The 20,158-nt window shown below is 37.4% G+C and overlaps 1 protein-coding gene across 1 annotated transcript; it reads right to left on the bottom strand.

Moving 5' to 3' along the window:
• Window positions 1–160: 160 nt before the first annotated feature.
• On the bottom strand, window positions 161–19,701 carry LOC133328446 (uncharacterized; the record flags this gene model as incomplete). Its single annotated transcript, XM_061537015.1, has 3 exons — window positions 161–355; window positions 6,927–7,070; window positions 19,464–19,701. Coding segments are annotated over 3 exons (577 nt in total), but the record flags the coding sequence as incomplete, so codon positions are not given.
• Window positions 19,702–20,158: the final 457 nt, after the last annotated feature.

The raw sequence follows: 20,158 nt of genomic DNA, 5'->3' as shown, positions 1-20,158 counted from the left end.
AACATATGCACGAAGACATAATATCCTGTACCACAGTGTGGTGAAGGGTATAAAAATAACATAGTTGCCCTTTCGCCTAATCTCTCTCTAATTTACTCTTTTAATTATTTTTTCCTTTTTCTTTCTTCTTCTATTCCATTATCATTTGCTGTGTACTTACATTTTACATCTAGTCTGGCTTCGACGGGCACCGTTTTCGCCGTATACGATTCATGATAAGCCAAGCAACGTAAAATGTCACCATGCCGTTCACGCATTGCTGTCAATTGGACAACCGATGTGGCAGACCATGTGCGAGGATTATCTGGTTCGGTGGCATTCGTTTGCGGGTGAATGGGTTCGATTTCTTGGTCACCTGAAATAAAAACATGAAATGAGAAAAAATATTGATGATAATCTTAAAAAAAGGAAGATAAACCAGTAAGGACTCGACATAAGTCGGTATGATAACCTACACCATTTTGGCTAAAAATTATTATGACGGATAATACGATTTCGATTTTTACCAACCCAATCAAAAACTTTAAAATTCTTTATAAATAGATGATTGGTCTGCTGTAATCTGTCCTAGAAGATCGGACTTCCATCTACCGTTGGGTTAAAACAACGTCCCCTTGAATTTGAGCAGTGGTTGGGATCCTTGCTTATTTAGTGCTGCACTTTTCTTCCGGGTTGTGATATGTCCTGTCATAAATATTTTGTGTCATTCTCATGTATTGATGACAAGTTTAGTTATTCGAAGTCAGGGGAGCTTCGTATGCATTTCATCTATAGGAAGATGTAAGCCTATTTTGTACAAATATTGGAAAATCACTTTAGAAGACTTTTTCCTCCTTCGCGTAAGCGAATTTTTTATACTTTAATTTGGGTAAAAGCTATAGACTTTATTGTTTTTTATCAGGACAAATCTTAAATTCAAAATAAGCACAAATATCGATAAGTTCCGTTAAATCCTACTGCTCCTCTTCCTTCTGAACATAGGAATTTCACAATCATCTTACTCGATTTTTTCTTGTGTTAGTTTCGTTATTTATTGTTGCTATTCAAAGAAGATGATTTTTCTGCTTTTGGGTTTCGTTGGTGATGACGCTGCCATCTATCGTTGCCTAGTAACAACGCCTTCTTGACTTTTGAGCATTGGTTGGGATCCTTGCTTATTTAGTGTTGCCAATTTCCTCTGAGTGGCACTATATCCTGGAAATCCTATTATATGTTATCCTCATTTATTGATGTCCAGGTTGATTATTAATATGTCAGTGGACTTTGAACTTACAAATATTAAAAAAATGCCACTGGTGCGCAAAGCTATGACTCCCCCTTGGATCATAGGGCTTTCCCAAAGTGCCGTAATTTTACTCTAGTAGTCCTAGTGATAACTTCGTTCATCATTGTTTTTATTGTAGCTATGTAAATGATTTGGCCGCGTGTCGACAGTCTTAGATGATGGTGCTGCCATCTATCGTTGCCTAGAAACCACGTCTTATTGAATTTTGTGCCATGCCTGAGGTTCCCGCTTCTGTAATCCTTATTTTGTGTTATCTTCATGTGTTGATGCCGAGGGGCTTCGGATGAATTTAAAGTGTAGGGTAATGTATCAGATCAGTCGGCTTTTGGCTATCGTAGATAGCGGGGGGCACCATCTACAGTTGCCTAGAAATAACGCCTTCTTGAATTTTGAACAGGATGCTGTTTTTATAGCAATCTTAATGCTTTAGCATAATGGACTGAGGTGACATACGTTGGCCGAGTAAACCTTGCACCGTTTCTAATCATAGACCCCTTTTATGTGGAAACGTTGATCATTGGTTGGTGTCCTTGCTTATTTAGTGTTGCAATTTTTCTCTGGGTGGAGATACCTCGCTACAATTCTTATTTAGCATTTCATCTGTAGGGGATGTACATCTCTTTTTACCAATATTTAAAAACCACTTTGAAAGACTTTCTGTTCCTTTTCTTCGAACCCAGGACCCAATGGTTTGTTATCTGGTCACTGCACTAAAAATTTCAGAAAGGCCAAAGAGTAATGCTCTACGATACAATAGTGCTTTCAGCAAAGTACAGAAGGAGGTAATGTCAACAACGTTGAAAATAAATCAGATGGTTACGCATTTAACGGAATTATGGCTAAGAAGAGAATAAATAACCCCTGTAGGTGAGCAAATTTCTATAATCCGCATAAAAGCGAAGTCCTTCTACATCAGTTTTATTTGCGCCCATGCTACGATGGAAGACAAATATGAACAAACCAAAGATATATTTTACGAGCGCCTAGAAGCTGCATATGACCATTGCCATGCTATGGCATTAAACATCTGTTAGGAGATTTTAATGCAAACTTGGAAGGGTCCCACCGTAGGATAATTCAGCCTCCATGAAGGTTTCTTCATTCGACAACAGCATGAGACTTCGAGGCAGCAAAAAACATGGTATTTAGTAGCACCAGATTCAAGCATCTCGATATACACAAGGCCTCCTGGATTTCTCCTGATCAAGCAACGAGAAATCAAATTGATCATGTTTTGATAGACGGAAGATATTCATCCGGTATTTTAGAAGTTCGATCTATCCAAGGAACGAATATCGATTCGGACCATTACCTTATAACAGCCAAGCTTCGCACTCGTCATAATGTAGCAGCAAAGATGCAATCTAATATAAACGGAAACTCGACATCGAAAAGTTGCAGACACAACAGATATCAGAAGCATACTCTGCTCAACTTACCCACCTGATTGACGAAATAACTCCTTTTGCCGACACGTAATGCGATAAAGAATTACCGGGAGAAAAGGAGATAAGAGAAACGTATTTTCAGAAAAAAGAAGAAGGAACAAGAAAAACGTGAGCGTGAGCAAATCGAGATGTACCGGAGTTAGAATGAAGTCTGGAATTTTACCAACGAGTAAAACACCAAACCGAAGGCTTTGGCGCTGGCACATCCTCTTGTAGAAATAAAGATGGAAACCTGGTGACAGACACAGACAGCGTGTTGAGGATCTGGTATGAAATAGTGGCGGTTAAGAAGATACCCCAGAACCAATAAGAGATGACTGTATAGAGTGTAAACCACCTAGCCAAGATGAGTTCAGAATAGCAATCAATTGGCTGAAGATAATAAATAAGCAGGTGCCGATGGGTTACCAGCCGAACTATTCAATACTGGTGGTCAGATGTTGGTCAGGAGCATGCACAGATTATTAGTACAGTTTGGCTAGAGGAATGCATGTCCATTGATTGGAACCTCAGCATCCTGTGTCCCTTACGTAAAAACGGACAAGACGATATGCGCCAACTATAGAAGAATAAGTCTCCTTCCTATTGCATAAAAAAGCTATCTAGCGTACTGTTTGAACGTCAATGACATTATGGGATGTTATCAATTAAGCTTCAGTGCTGACAAATCCACCATTAACCAGATTTTCACTCTGCGCAAAATCCTGGAAAAGACCCACGAAATATACATCGACACATTCCACCTATACCACGACTATAAAGTCGCATTCGACAGTCCCATCCGTTCAGAGGTATTTTATGTCATATCTGCGTTCGGCATTCCTACAAAATACGGCTATGCAGGATAACTTTAACAGACACAAGGTCAGCAGTTAATGTTGAAAAGGACTTCTCAGAGCGCTTTAATACCGAACAAGGATTCAGACAAAGTGACAATTTGTCGTGTGATCTGGCACTTTGTACATCAAACAGGACATTTTACTCGCCTACGCCGACGACATCGACATAATGGGTCGTACATAGCGAGCGGTAACAGCCACCTTTGATCGAATTAAGAAGGAGTCTGTCAATATGCATCTTGCAGTAGTTGGCGAGAATACCAAGCTGATAATATCAACGTCCAATTGACTCCGACCAACTGTGGAACTTAAAAACTACAGCTTCGAGATGGTAAACGATATTATATACCACGGTATCGCCATGAACAGAACTAATAACATCAGCTTTAAAATCAAGAGTATAATAGTGTTGGCAATTCAAAATTAAGGCCACATTTCACCAGAACAAACTCACACTCTACAAGACGCTGATACTACCCATGCTGTTGTATAGATCTGAAGCATGAGTACTTACGCAGGCCGATGAGGCGGCTCGTGTAGTGTTTGAGACAAAAATTCTCCGAAAAATCTATGGGCCGGTGAATATCGACATGGAATAAATCATGAGTTGTACAATCTATTCGCGGACATCGACATAGTCAGACGTATCGTCATGTTGTGAGAATGGATGAGGATGCCCCAGCTCAAAACGATCCAACTGATGGTTCACGCAGAAGGGGAGCCACGAATTCGATGGTGGAAGACAACGATTCGCAACATGGTCTTTCAATTTGGAAGAGCTGTACACAAGACCGCCGCGTCTGGAAATCTTTTCTAAGCTCGGCTAATGGAACAAATTTTCTCTCTCTAAGTGAGTAAGTAAGGTTTTTATGTTTTTAGAAAATAATTCGGACTGTTCTTCAGAGTAAAGAATTTTTACTTAATATATTGAAATACATACATATTGGATTACAGTAAAATATCGATAGATTTTTCTGGTACATTGGTAGGCGAACAACTTCTTCACATAGCATCTTCGATATAATTTCATGTCTCTACATTATTCCTATACAATGGCCTAGCATCATTTTCTGTATGTTCCAGACCCTAGTCCTATATTTTAACCTCGCTTCCTATTGGCGTATTGAATGTCCCCCTCTTGTGGAGGGCATAAAAAATTCGACTCGGCCTGAACAACGTTTTTATACCCTCTACCATAGTATGGAGGGTATATTAGTTTTGTTTTTCCATTTGTAGCGCATAGAAATAATAATTTCCGACCCTATAAAGTATATATATTCTTGATCAGCGTAAAATTCTATGACGATCGAAGCATGTCCGTCTGTCTGTTGTACTCACTCTAGCGTCTAAACGAATTGAGATAGAATGCCAAAATTTTGCATAGAGCCGTCTTTTATCTGCAGGCAGGTCAAGTTCGAAGATGGGCTATATCGGTCCACGTTTAGGCATACCTCCCATATAAGGGTACCCCCAAATTTTCAGTATGTTGGGGTTCTTGAGCGTGTTTTTCAATCAAATTCGCTGAAATTTGGTAAAATGGGTTCTTTTTGGATACCAACTTTCCCAACTAAAAATTTTAACTTTAGGTCCACTTTTTCTGGTAGCCCCCATACAACGGTACCTCCCAATTTTCAGTTTTGGGGGGTTTTGACCGCATTTTTTCACCGAATTTGGCTGTAATTTACTACTTTGTTTCTTTTTGGGTATCAAATGTCTCCACAAAAAATTATTTTCGGGTGGCCATCATATAAGGGTACCCCCGATTTTCGGTATTTTGCGGTTCTTGATCGCGTTTTTCAACTGAATTCGATGAAATTTGGTACTTTGAGTTCTTATTGCGTAGAAAATATCTCCACAAAAACTTATAAATATAGGTCCATTTTTTCGGATAGCCCCCATTTGGGGGTTCTTGATCGCGTTTTTCAATCGAATTTGCTGCAATTTGGTATTTTGTAGTCGTATATGGTAGCAAATCTCCCTACCAAAAATTTTTAATATTCGTCCCCTTTTTGCGGTAGTCCCCATATAACCCCCTTTTTTATATTAAAATAGTTATCTGATTTGTTCCGCGTTTTGAGTTTGGTTCTAAAACACTGTTGTAATAATTTCACGTGCGGAGGATAGCGAGATAAAAAATTAGAACGTAAGGTTCGATAATGAACTATAGCCGCATTTAGACCTAGTCTCTGTGTGGAGGTTGCAGAAGGAGTGGACCGATTTTCCCCATCGGTTCGATAATGAACACAGAGACTAGGTCTAAATGCGGCTATAGCATTTAGACCTAGTCTCTGTGTGGAGGTTCCAGAAGGAGTGGACCGATTTTCGAACTAAGTTTGGAGAAATAATAAGATGGGCAAAATTTGGATGATATCTAAATATTCTGAAACGGATTTGGTCCAAAGAAACATGGGGTCTAGAGCCACATTGAGGCACATTTTCGCCGTGTTAAAGTGTATACACCCTCATTAGCCATAATGATGAGAGTATAATTATTCATTATAAATAAATTTTAAATAAATTTCTGAAATTTGTATTAAGGTTTACATAATCCGTTTTTAGAAATGTTGGTATAGGTCCACTTTTTGGTATGTTCCCTATATTTTCATTTTTAGTATCTGTCAGTATATCTATGGTGGAGGGCATCCAAAGTTCGGCCCGGCCGAACTTAACGTTTTTTCACTTGATAATTGTTTATTCGTTTTTTACAGGATATCTTCAACAAAATTACCTATTTTTTGAATTTTTTTCCAAAAGTTAAATAATTTTTTTCAAAAAATTCTAATTTTTGACACATTTAGATTTCTTAATCGGAAATTTAAACTATTATCATATTTTTAAATACTTTAACCCATTATCTCCATTTTTTATTTTTTAAATAAAAAAAATCCTATACCAATTATGCTCAGATTTCCTGCAAAGTGTAATTAAATAATTCCTATACAAATTACCAAAGTAACCATAAGCCAATGTTGTTACATGGCAACCTAAAGCGTTTTAAACCGTAAATACCTCCCCCAACTCCAACCCAACCAACAACTTCTTATGTAACACAATACGTGTATTTGAGACAGTTTCTCCACGAACTACTCTCATCCTCCGGTACCTCCACCTTTGTTTTAGACACAATGCTATGTCTTGGATATTAAAACAATTACAGATAATCACACTGGAACTGCTGGCATTCCAAGAAACTAAACATTAAAACGCATTACAACAATTTTGATGAAATGAGCCATAAACCTCCAGGGAGAGGTTGTGGTCACAGAGCAACATAAGGGGTAGGGACTTCAAATTAAGTAGAAAATAAAAAAAAATAAAATTACAAAAAAAAAAAAAAAAAACAACAAAACTTACCCAGAAACCACTTAAGTGTTGCAGGTGGATTGCCATAGTGGGAGACACACTTAACTGTGGCCAAGGAGCCAGCGTCCACGGTAATGTTATGGCCAGGCGGTACATGGGCGCCCTCATATTCCAAGCGTGGTCGTTGTGGTGCAACTGCAAGTAAACAAGAAAAAACACAAAGGGGGGATAACAACAAACATTTAGTACACACAAAGAAAACGATTTAAATGAATGCGAAGATGAGTCGGAAGAGGATGCGGAGGGAAATCATTAGCGGTTAAAGTTCCAAAGAAATAAAACTTAGAATTGCAGAATTGAATTGGGTCTGCCAAGCAAAAGAAAGTTAAATAGACTACAGTAAAACTTACAAGAAAATTGTTCGTGTTGTTGTTGTTGTTGCAACAATGGTACAAATTGCAAGGAAAATAGACAACCTTTGATGGAGAACAAGAACAAGATGAAGCAGAACAAGGACACGAGCACGACATGATAACAATGAAAGAATTAAAATTGATGTCATGCATTTCCGGTTTCCTCAAGACGTGCTTCACGTCCATGTATATTATTTTTAGCCAAGGTAAAATCTAAATCTAAACTAATGTCAACTCGGCAAATGTAGTTGCAGTGGACAACCTTTGCCCCTGTCTCTGCACCATCATCCGAGCAACCAATGAACCATGGGATGTGTGTCAGACAACCAGCCAGTTAGCCAGAGTGCAATGATACTCAATGGTCTGGGATAAATGAATGACATTTTAGGTTTCAGCATCAAAGTCAGAATAGGCAGGGGTAAGGGTGGGAACCTACTTTTGTAGCTGACATCTTCCCTCCCTCTCTTTCTCCCTCTCTGATACACACACACTACTTCTTTTTGTTCTGCATTCTGAGCTTCGGTTGGGGTGGTGTGCTTGCTATGTGGTAACATTTTTGGTTTTAGTGGCTTGTTATGCATTCTAATTAAACTAAAGCTTGAGTCCTGACACGCAGGCACGTACATTATAACTCCCTCTGTATCCTTGGCACACGTTTTCCACCACCTCCCCCTCAAGTACATTAACTATTTTTCAGTGATCATCATCATCATCATGGACATCATTGTTCGGCCAGTGGAGCCAAAGATAAGGTACATTAGTGGAATACCACCAACATCATTAGATGAAGCAGAAAATTATTCTGGTTAAATTTTAGTGAAAGGAGAACAGCATAGCAATCAGTAATAGCATTGCTATCGTCATCGTCGTCGGCATCATCATCATTAGTTGTAGCTTGTTTAAATAATGGCAATAGTTTAAACAGTGGTGGTCAGTAGATTTTTATTTTTAACAATATTTGGTATCGTGCCTGGGCTACGGATGCAAGGATTGTCAAAATTCGTGCCAGATAAGGCTGAAACCTAATTTTTGGTTGGCTGTGAATTAAGGTTAGGTTTATTTAGGACAGGTTTTGACATAAAAAGATCAAACTCAGTTTATAACCCGCAAGGAAAGGATCAATGTGGGACTGGGCAGACTATATAATTCTCAACGCCACTTTGGGTATACCCTGTGGATCGGATAGATGTAACATCTTTAGTCAACCCTGGTAAAAGCGGAATTAAGTATGTGGTCATATCTACATATGAACCGACTTCAATCAATGCATATACATGATATTCGGTATCTTTTCACCATTTCTTCTAAATCAGACAGACTTAGTTCATTTATAACCAGTAAGGAAAGTAGTGAAGTCGGACTGGGCCGACTATGTGATACCCTTCACCACTTTGGGTATATTGTACATATGTATCCTAACAGACGCCGCGTGTTTGTAAATATCTATATCTGAACCGATGTCAGGGAAACTTGCCAGAGACTAATTTATATTACTTCAGTACGATGTGTCAATCGGCCTAGCTTTGGATATTTTCACGAAGCTTAGCAACATCATTCTAGACTTAATTCAGTACCCTATACCAAAATTCGTGCAAATCGAAAGGTATATAGAGACTTTGGTGCACCAATTACATAAAATCGGATATATATATATATATATATATATATATACATATATATGGGAGCTATATCTAAATCTGAACCGATTTTCACGAAACTTTGCAAATATCATTCTAGACTTCAGTACGCTATGCCAAAATTCGAGCAAATGAAAAGATTTCCAGGGACTTTGGTGCACCATTTACTTAAAATCTGGCGAAAATGTGTATATGGGAAATTTATCTAAATCTGAACCGATTTTCATGAAACTTAGCATACATAAATATAGACGCAATTCCGTACGCTATGCCAAATTTCGTGGAAATCGAATGATACATATGGTCTTTGATGCATCAATTACCTTAAATCGGATGAAAATATATATGGGAGCTACATCTAAATCTAAACCGATTTTCACGAAATTTAACATATATCATTCTAGACCTTATTCATTACACTGTGCCGAATTTCGTACAAATCGAAAGATATATAGGGACTTTAGTGGACTATTTACCTTAAATCCGGCGAAACTATATATGGGAGCTATATCTAATTATGAACGGATTTTCACGAAACTTTGCACACATCATTCTTGTCTTAATTCAGTACGCTACGCCAAAGTTCATGCAAATCGAATGATATATAGGGACTTTGGGACAACATTTACCTTAAATCGGACGAAGATATATACGGGAGCTATATTTAAATCTGAACCGATTATCACGAAACTTTGCACACATCATTCTAGACTTAATACAGTACGCTATGCCAAATTTCGTGCAAATCGAAAGATTGAACCTTTTTTCCCAATTTCAATAGGGTTCATCCTTGGGCCAAATAAGTGACTTCTGCTAAATTTCATCCAATTCGGATAATAAATGCGACCTGAACTTTGTTTACAATTTAACATGGACAGACGGACATGCATAAATCGACTCAGAAAGTGATTCTATGCATATTCTCAAAAGGAACCATGGGTCTATCTCGATTATTTTTGCCTGTTACAAACATATGCACAAAGACATAATACCCTGTACCACAGTGTGGTGAAGGGTTTAAAAATGGAACGAAATTACATTGTCGGAGCTAATCACAAAATTTGGTCTCTATTGGGCAAACGTAGGTTTTAAAGTGTGTAGGTCAATTTCATAAAGTGTGTAGGTCAATTTCATGTAGTGTAGGTCAATTTCATAATTAAAATGAGGCATAAGAACCGAAAAGTGTCTTTTAAATCATCAGATAATACAACGGCGAAACGCGTTGCATAATGGTGGGTGCATAGGTACTTTTCCTGACATTCCTTTTCATTGCTAAACTTCTATCATTAAACTCGACACGAAATAGGAAAAAACTGACTTTAAAACTCATTCAAATGATCATCGCCCTTACAGCCTCAGCACGGCCTAGGTCCCAGAGCAACAAAATGCTGCCAAACCACTTAGCGTTCGCCAAACAAAACGTGTACATGGTTGCCCATATTCGACGGACCCACTTTTTTTTAAATTAAAGAAAAAAAATAAAAATTTGGCGGTTGACAATGTTAATCATTTAATTCGTTCCAAGTAGATTTGTTTACATCAATTTTTGAATATGATATCCATTTTCCATCGTTTTTGCCAACATTTTGGCCGGAATAGCGGCTATTTCTTCACGAATGTTGTACTTGAGCTCTTCTGCGGTCCTTGGCTTGTTAACGTAAACCTTTGACTTCAAATATCCCCACAAGAAGAAGTCAGGCGGCGTCAAATCGGGCGAACGCGGTGGCCATTCCAAATCACCACTTTTCGACATCAAACGGCCCGGAAACAAATTCTTCAGAAAATCGATTGTTATGCAACTTGTGTGCGTTGGAGCGCCGTCTTGTTGAAACCACAACTGCCTCATACGCATTCGACGAATAATTGGCATCAAAAAATTGGTCATCATGTCGCGATAACGCTCCTGATTGATGGTAACAGCATGGCCATTTTCATTTTGGAAGAAAAACGGCCCAATGGCCGTATTCGCACTAACACCGCAACAAACTGTGACTTTTTCGTCATGAAGAGGCACTTCTTCAGTGGCGTAAAAACGCCAATTTTGCTTATTTACGGTCCCATTCAATGTGAAATGGGCTTCATCGGACATGATAATTTTGTTCCAAAATTGCTCGTCATCTTCGGCCATTTCGATGACTCTTTGTGGTCCATTCCAATCGACGAGGCTTGTCCGCAGGCAACATTCTTTGCGTCAATTGAATTTTGTACGGCAACAAATGCAAATCAATGCGAATAATCCGTTGTAAAGTGGACCGAGCCATGCCCAACTGCTGAGAACGGCGTGTTTGGGATGTTCTTGGGGACCTCTCAACGCTGGCTCCTACGGCAGCGATATTGTCGGCTGATCGCCTTGGTCGATTTTTATATGGCTCTTCGGATTAGAAAGAAAATGGTTCGTATAAACGCTTAATGGTGTTCTTAGAAGGCGCACTTCTCACATTTTTTAATGTTTTAAAAGCACGTTGAGTTTTCACTATTGACTTCTTCAGTTGAATGTAAATTTCAACTATTTCAGAGGGCTCGCGTGGCGTGTATTGGTTCATGTTAAAAATCTGCTTGGACTGACGCTTCAAACGCGGTATGTCATTAAGCGATGTGACATCTCTGTCAAATGTTATGTCGTTGCCAGATGGGTCCGTCGAATATGGGCAACGCTGTATAACATGTATGCAACTGTGTGTGGATTAATTATCCATCGCTGCAATAAAGAATACAAATATCGAAACTTGACAAATTTGAATGTAATTCGCAGTTGCAATTTCGCATCACCTGCGACATAAAAACAACTTATCAACATCCGACCTTTGTAAAGCTACATAGCCCAATATGCCTGATGAGCCGCTTAACCAACGGCGCAACGCATTGCATAATGGTGGGTGCGTAGGTTCTTCTCCTGGCTTTCCTTTTCATTGCAAAACTTCGATCATTGACGTCGACTCCAAAGAGGAAATAAGTATATTTTAAATAATAATAATTTATGAAATTAACCAGTTCTGTCATTTTTTTGAAAAAAAAAATATAACTCAATACAGGACCTCAGGATGGAATACTGTAGTATGAACTTGAACCTACCGAAAATTAAACGGAACATTTGCATTTGGCATGGCTGTGTTAACACAGAACCCATATCGAAAATGTTAAGCAAAGATGTGTTTAACCCTTCAATATCCCGTCTAAAATTTTGAAAATATGGAAGAATGTAAAATTACAGGAACTTCGATGGAAACAATGTGGCTGAAACCTTTAAAATGCCGCGAACTGGGCATGGGCCTTTATATGGAGGCTATGTCAACACAAAGATCTATATTGAACATTGATCCCACAATTTTGCATTCGGTGGGAAAAATTGTGGCTATTGTGGGATTCTCAAAACATGGACCATATTGAAATTTGTCTACAAATATGAAAGAGAATAAATAATCACTTAAAAATTACCTTCAAATGATCACTGCCCTTACAAGGCAAAACTCAAATAACAAAAATTAATTCAAGCTGAGAACGGGCTCGAACTTCGGTCCTCGGAGCAACACAAATGTTGCCAAGACCACTTAACGTTCTGAGCCATCAACACACTTCCAAAACGGTTGCGCAAAAACATGTGTATACCATGGAAGCAATTGTAGGTGTGTGGATTAATTATCCATCGCTACAACAAAAATCTGCTTTGAAAAGGACTGTTTCTAGAATGAAGACAAATGTCGAACTTTGACAATTTTGAATTTAATTCGCATATGCAAGTTTCGCATCTGGGCGGAATAAATACAAGTTATCAACATACGACATTTGTAAAGCCTCATAGACCAATATGCCTGATGAGCCGCTTAACCAACGGCGAAACGCGTCGCATAATGGTGGGTACGTAGGTTTTTCTCCTGGCTTTCCTTTTCATTGCAAAACTTAGATCATTAAGCTCGACTCGAAGGAGTATAAATAATCACTTAAAAATTACCATCAAATGATCACTGCCCTTACAAGGCAAAACTCAAATAACAAAAAATATGTTTTTTTTACAAAATGTGGCAAAAACATTTCAAATAGCAAAAATTAGGTGGATCTTTTATATCAAAAATGTTCTACACCTTAAAATCCCAAATGCTAAAGTACAGTAGCTTCGGTTGGAAAATGCACCTATAACAATAAAAATGCCTATTAATGGGTGAGGAACCTATGTTTACAATTTTTTTCATGTTTTTGTTTTTTTGGTGTCTCTGTCCTCTATAGAAAAAAGTTTTCCAAGATTACCTAAATACATTATTTTCTATCCTATAGAAAAATGTCCTTAGCCTGTAAGCTGCACGCCACAGAATTGATCCATATCTCTACTCGATTACTTAATATCAGTTGTACTAAATTCAGTATTATAAACAAAATGTCGTACACTTATTCTTCAACCCAAAAACCAAACAAATAGTAGAATTATCTAAACCACCTCCAGAGCTCAAAACCCAAATATTTCATTTTAATATTTTAGATTTCATTTTGCACGTAATATCAATTCCAAAAATATTTTGTACCATTTACAACCAACTATTTATCCGAACATTAAAATATTAATAGTGATCTTCCTCGTCTACTCATCCCATTGATCCTAGCGCTGTTAGTCCATTCAATATTAATTTCATCAATATTTAGTGATTTCCATACATTTATTGTACGATAGTAGGGACAATATGGAAATTCTTTCAAAAGTGGTATTATTATATTATATCTTAGTTGAGACAATTGCCGTTGGATGGTGCTGCACGTATGTAGCATGGACATGAACCATATGATTGAATTACAGTTTACAATTCTGTGATCGATAGCAAAGCCACAAACTACAAAAATGACTTCCATAACAATGTTAAAAAAGTGAAGATGTCGCTTTTTTGGTTTAGCTCGATATGAAATCGAAAATGTAAGGTCATCTTTTGAAATTTGCGTAAAATTTGGGGGTTTTGGTGAGTCAAATCACTTCTTCGAAGAAATTTGTCATTTATTCGTAAAATACTTTTTAATATGCTTTGACATCACATGTATATAAAATTGTACGGTTTTTGATGATTGATGGTCCACTTTTTGCTGAATCTCCCATTTAACAGCACCCTCATTGTCGGTATATAAATACCTGTCGTCCTAAAAAATGGAGGTATAGGTTCGTAATAAGATGTAGTCTCAACATAATGATCCTCCCAAAATTTAGCCCCTTTATATACATTTTGATGGCCCATGTGCTTTTTCCATTAGGTAGTTTGATTCTCCACCACAAAAGTTTCGTGCAGGGCGATCATAACATTGTTTTAACTTGTGGTGTATCTGTCATTCTTCCTATTTTCGAATGGTGCAATCACTGTTCCTTTTGTCACAGGTGTACAGCTTAGCTCTAATCTATGATGCGTATACATTGGTTGCGGCAGGTATCACAACAATCACTATCAAATCCACCCGAACTTTAATGAGTTTAGAGCATGAATGAAAACCTGTCTTACAGATTCCGCAAAGGAGAACAAAGGCGAATCATTATCAATGCGATTGTGGCATCTGGCCATTACCTTACCTTAATGCCCGCTGACACAAATTGTCAGTGGAAGAAAAGATGAATCTTGGGGAGGGTGAATTAAGGGTTAACAGAGAAAGGGAGAGATTCAGCGAGCAAAGGACTGACAGTTGCATCTAACCATAAAACAATGGTTGTTCTTCGGTGTTATTGTTGTACATGACACATAACCAAAGGAGTAAACACACACATGTGTGTGTGTGTCTGTATGCATCCGAGAAACACCATCAAGACAATGCAGAATAACACAACTCTTAACATACGTATATACCATATCCAATTAGACAACTAGACATTTTGGGGTTTCCTTCTACATGTATGTGTGGTCCGGAGAGATGTGAGGATTTTGGATAAAAAGGATATCTATTTCGTTGACTTTTATGTGTTTCTTCTTTGATATTCTGGGAAAATTTTTACTCATCACTTAGGGTTATGGTTTTTCGCTTTTATACATATGTATATGTATTTCTGCATGTGTGTGCAATTAGGTTTGGCTTATCCTTTGTCTTAAGACCCAAAGTACACAAACACATTTATATCTCAGTTACATCATTTGTGAAATAAAAATGATTTTCTTCTATACAACGAAGTAGAAAAATGTTCATGCTTAATCAGGGTTTATATTGTATGAGATTTGTTGAAAATCGCTTGCACACATACACTCACCTAAATACAAACTCTAATAAGATTTTGTAATTTTTACAAAATATCAAGGTGTCTGATTACCTGCGGTTCTACAGCAGATGATACGTGTTTAACAAACATAGAAGTGTGTTAAAAACTAGCACACACACATAAACAGATACAAAACCAAAAAATGGAACAACAGTAAACCCTGAATTCAATTCAAGAATTTTTTCAAGAAGGATTAGAAGGGGATTTTTGTTGTTATATCCCATAAATACGGATGATGTGCACTGTGGTCTGAAAATAATAAAAACAAGTGAAAAAGCATTAAGTTCGGCCGGGGCGAACTTTTGATACCCTCCACCATAGATATACTGACAGGTACTAGAAATGAAAATATATGGAACATACCGAAAAGTGGACCTATACCGACATTTCTAAAAACGTATTATGTAAACCATGATACAAATTTTAGAAAATGTTAATTGATAATTCAAATTCGAAGATGGGGAAACCTCCACACAGGGACTAGGTCTAAATACGGCTATAGTTCATTATCGAACCATACGTTCTAATTTTTTATCTCGCTATCCTCCGCAGGTGAAATGATTACAATAGAGTCTTCGAACCAAACTCAAAACGCGGAACAAATCAAATAACTATTTTAATATAAAAAAGGGGCTTATATGGGGCCTACCCTAAAAAGGGGGGCGAATATTAAAAAATAAACGCGCTGAAGGACCCATAAATACCGAAAATTGGGGGTACCCTTATATGGGGGCTATCCGAAAAAATGGACCTATATTCATAATTTTTTTTTTTTTGAGAGATTTTGCAACTTTTAATAACTCAAAATACTAAATTACAGCTAATTCGGCGGAAAAATACGACAAAAACCCCTAAAATACTGAAAATTGGGAGGTACCGTTATATGAGGGCTACCAGAAAAAGTGGACCTATAATTATAATTTTTTGTGGAGACATTTAGTACCCAATAAGAACCCAATGTAGCAAATTTCAGCGAATTCGGCTGAAAAACGCGCTCAAGAACCCCAAAATACCGAAAATTGGGGGTACCTTTATATGGGGGCTACCCGAAAAAATTGACCTATATTCATAATTTTTTTGTGGAGAGATTTGATACCTATTAAGAACTCAAAACACTAAATTACAGCCAAGTCGGTGAAAAAATACGACCAATACCCCAAAATACTGGAAATTAGGAGGTACCGTTATATGGGGGCTACCAGAAAAAGTGGACCTATAATTATAATTTTTTGTGGAGACATTTAGTACACAATAAGAACCCAATGTACCAAATTTCAGCGAATTCGGCTGAAAACGCGCTCAAGAACCCCAAAGTACCGAAATTTGGCGGGTACCCTTATATGGGAACTATGCCTAAACGTGGACCGATATATCCCATCTTCGAACTTGACCTGCCTGCAGATAAAATACAACCCTATGCAACATTTCAGCACCCTATCTCAATTCCTTCAGAAGATAGCGTGATTACAACAGACGGACGGACGGACATGGATAGATCGTCTTAGAATTTTACCCGGAAATGAATATTTCCATGAGTTACAAACGGAATGACAAAATTAATATAGCCTCCATACTATGGTGGAGGGTATAAAAATATAATCTTAGGCATATTGATTGGGTGTTCACAGAATTATAGCACTGATCCACATTTTGTAGCACTGATCCACATTTCTTCCGGGGGAAAAATGTTGCCAACAATAGCCGATAGATTCACATTGTTGAATAATTGCGGATAAATTATATTCTCAGCAAAAAGGGAATATAAACTTTGATAATATCAAACTTGTGCTTCATTGAAAAATCTAGCAGTAGTGATGACGTAGGTAGAATATGGCGATTCGATCAAGATGGTTTCACATTATATTTTAGTTCAGAAAATTGCCACTAGATGACACTATGTGTTTGCAGCGTGGACACGCACCGTGTGATTGCTTTACAGTTGGCAATTCTGTGATCGCTAGCCAAGGCACAAACTATTAGGCTGACTTCGATAATATGATAAAAAGGTGAAGATGTCTTTGGTTTGGTTTGTGGGGTATTTCCCTTATTGCCAACAATAGCCGATAGATTCACTCGTTTGAATAATTTTGGATAAATTATATTCCCAGCAAAAAGGGAATATAAACTGTGATAATATCAAACTTGTGCTTCATTGAAATATCGGTTTGGACTAGATTCTAAATTTAAAAATCTAGTAGTAGTGATGACGTAGGTAGAATATGGCGATTCGATCAAGATGGTTCCACATTATATCTTAGTTTAGAAAATTGCCACTAGATGACAATATGTGTTTGCAGCGTGGACACGCACCGTGTGATTGCTTTACAGCTGGCAATTCTGTGATCGCTAGCCAATGCACAAACTATTAGGCTGACTTCGATAATATGATAAAAAGGTGAAAATGTCTTTGGTTTGGTTCTTGAGGTATTTTCCTTATTATGGTGAGAAATAATAAATGTATATATCACATGTGATCATGGGTGTTTTGACACCATGTAATTTAATCCGGTATATCTATATCTGTGCAACACTTATTACTCCAGCACCCACTGTTCTTCGTATTGAAAACACATCCTTCTCTTGGCATCAGCTGCATTTATAAATGCATTTTCTTTGGCATTGGCTTTTATAAATACCAACGACTATTATACCGAAACAAATGTATATTCTATGTGCGTGAGTGTGCTTTAGATTCTATATCGATGAAATATATCTGGGAGCTATTATATTTGTATGAATGTCTATGTGTTCGAATGTTTTCTCTTTCAATTAAAGCTATTCAACTTTTGTAGCAACTATAAGGCCACAAAAACAAGAAAAAGAAAAGCAATCTACTTTCCTGTGATGCATCTGGAAGATAAGTAATGACTGCTGTCATGGTATTTGTGGTTGGGATTATTTTACTTTGGCATTTAGTTTTGAGATTTAGAAAATTAATTAAGGTTGTCTTGGTATTTATTTCATTGCACGTATTACGTTTTATGCCCTTCACCACTCTGTGGTACAGGGTATTATGTCTTTCTGCATATGTTTGTAACAAGCAAAAGGAAACGAGATAGACACATGGTTCCTTTTGAGAATATGTATAGAATCACTTTTTAAAGTCGATTTATGCATGTCCGTCCGCCTATCTGTCTGTCCATGTTAAATTGTGAACAAAGTACAGGTCGCATTTATGATCCGAATTGAATGAAATTTGGCACAGCTGATCTATTTGGCCCAAGGAAGAACCCTATTGAAATTGGGAAAAATCGGTTCAGATTTAGATATAGCTCCCACATATAAAACTATTTTTTTAAAAAATGCTCACCTATTGTATTTTTTTAACAAAATGTTCCTTAAAAATCCACGCCATCTACTAGTCCTTAAAAAATCAACGACTTCTGTTAGTTCTTGATAAAATATTCTTTAAAAAAAACCAGACCATCTCCTTCTGTGGTTTTTGAAAAAAACCAGGTCTTCTGTGGTCAAAAAACTGGTATTTGAAAAAATCCAGACCTTCTGTAAGTATTTGCAAAAAATTCATGACTTCTGTAAATTTTTGAAAAAACATTCAATAAAAATCCAAGCCTTCTGTAAGTCCTGGAAAAAATATTCTTTAAAATATTCACGTCATAGGTTAGTACCTAAAAAAATATTCTTAAAAAATATTTTTTTAATAATATTTTTTCTTGCTTAAAATAATATTTGTCCTGTTAGTCCTTGATAAAATATTCTTTAAAAACTCAATCCTCCGTAGGTCATTAAAAACAAAAATTCCAGGTGTTTTTTCAATACTTTTATATCACTCGTGGTAGTAAATATCCTTATAAAATCCATCGTAAATCCTTGCCCATGCTTTGTTTCCTTTCCTAATGCTTCAAAATCGTCACAAAAGAAACGGTGAAATGGTCAGCCAACCAAACCAGAAACCATAAAACAGTTCAAATTGTCCTTCTCAAACAAAGCCGATGCCGGACCATCGAACCATTGTTTCATGTCGATCGATTTGGACAAGTGTCCAACTAAATGTGTACTGTTTTGCGTACACAAAACAACACCAACAAAAAACTGGGAACTGTTTGGGGAGATTTGTGACGAGTACGTTGCTTTGTATGCATGTATGTGTGTGAGTGTGTACCATTGTTGCATAGTTAAAGTCTCTTGATGTATCTATTTGTTGCAATGTCCTTGTTGTAGCTGTCTTTGTTGTTGTTGTTTTTGTCACTGTCATTGTTATCCCTTTGTGTATATGTTGTCGTCTCTGTTGTTGTTGTCAGTCCACCTGTAATGCCACTTGTTCTTCGTCATCGTTGCCTAGGCAGGCTGGCTATTTGCCCATACTTACCACGTACAACCAACCGTACCGGTTGACTGGTTAAAGCATCCTGTGTTGTAAAATCACTTGCCGTCACCTGACATTCCCAAAGGCCATCATCAAAATCCAATGTGGCCGAGCGTATCCACAACGAACAGTCGCCACCAATCTGCATTGGTGGCGGATGTAAATCCAAATGCAGGCCACCGCTGGGCGTTGAGGATGGCCGGGCGGCCCATTCGTATTTCTTGGCATAAATGCCAACAGGCTGTAACGAAACAAAGAGGACAGGGGAATTAAGCCTTAAAAATCACAGTAAAAGAAACATCAAATGGATAGCGTCGTAAAATTGGGAATTCTATTCCACAAAAAACCAAAAAAAGTTCTGAAACTAGTTCACATTCAATTGTTGCCCAAGGAATCCACTTTTTTTTCTTTTTAGGTTTGGTTGTCTCTTTTTTTTGGTCATTGGGCCAGACTACAATCGTTTGGCAGCCTAGCTGCTTGGTTGGTTATTGGTCACATTCTTACGAATGTGACCATGGAGTAATTAGTACACCAAAGGATGTATACATTTCTTTGAGGGTTTCTCTCAATCTGAATGTGGTGTATGGATTTGGTCTAAAAATCAAAAGGCTTTGGGACAAATGTTTGCTGTTGCCTTTGTTATGTAGGGTCATGTGTTTTGATTATAACGTATTTGCTCTTTGGAGTTGATTATGACA

The sequence above is a fragment of the Musca vetustissima genome, unplaced genomic scaffold (assembly GCF_032173495.1).
Source record: "Musca vetustissima isolate MV318-11 ecotype Yass unplaced genomic scaffold, APGP_CSIRO_Mvet_v1 utg10386, whole genome shotgun sequence".
Taxonomy (NCBI): domain Eukaryota; kingdom Metazoa; phylum Arthropoda; class Insecta; order Diptera; family Muscidae; genus Musca; species Musca vetustissima.
Note: the sequence above shows the minus strand (reverse complement) of the source record. Positions and strands in the feature narration are given on the sequence as shown.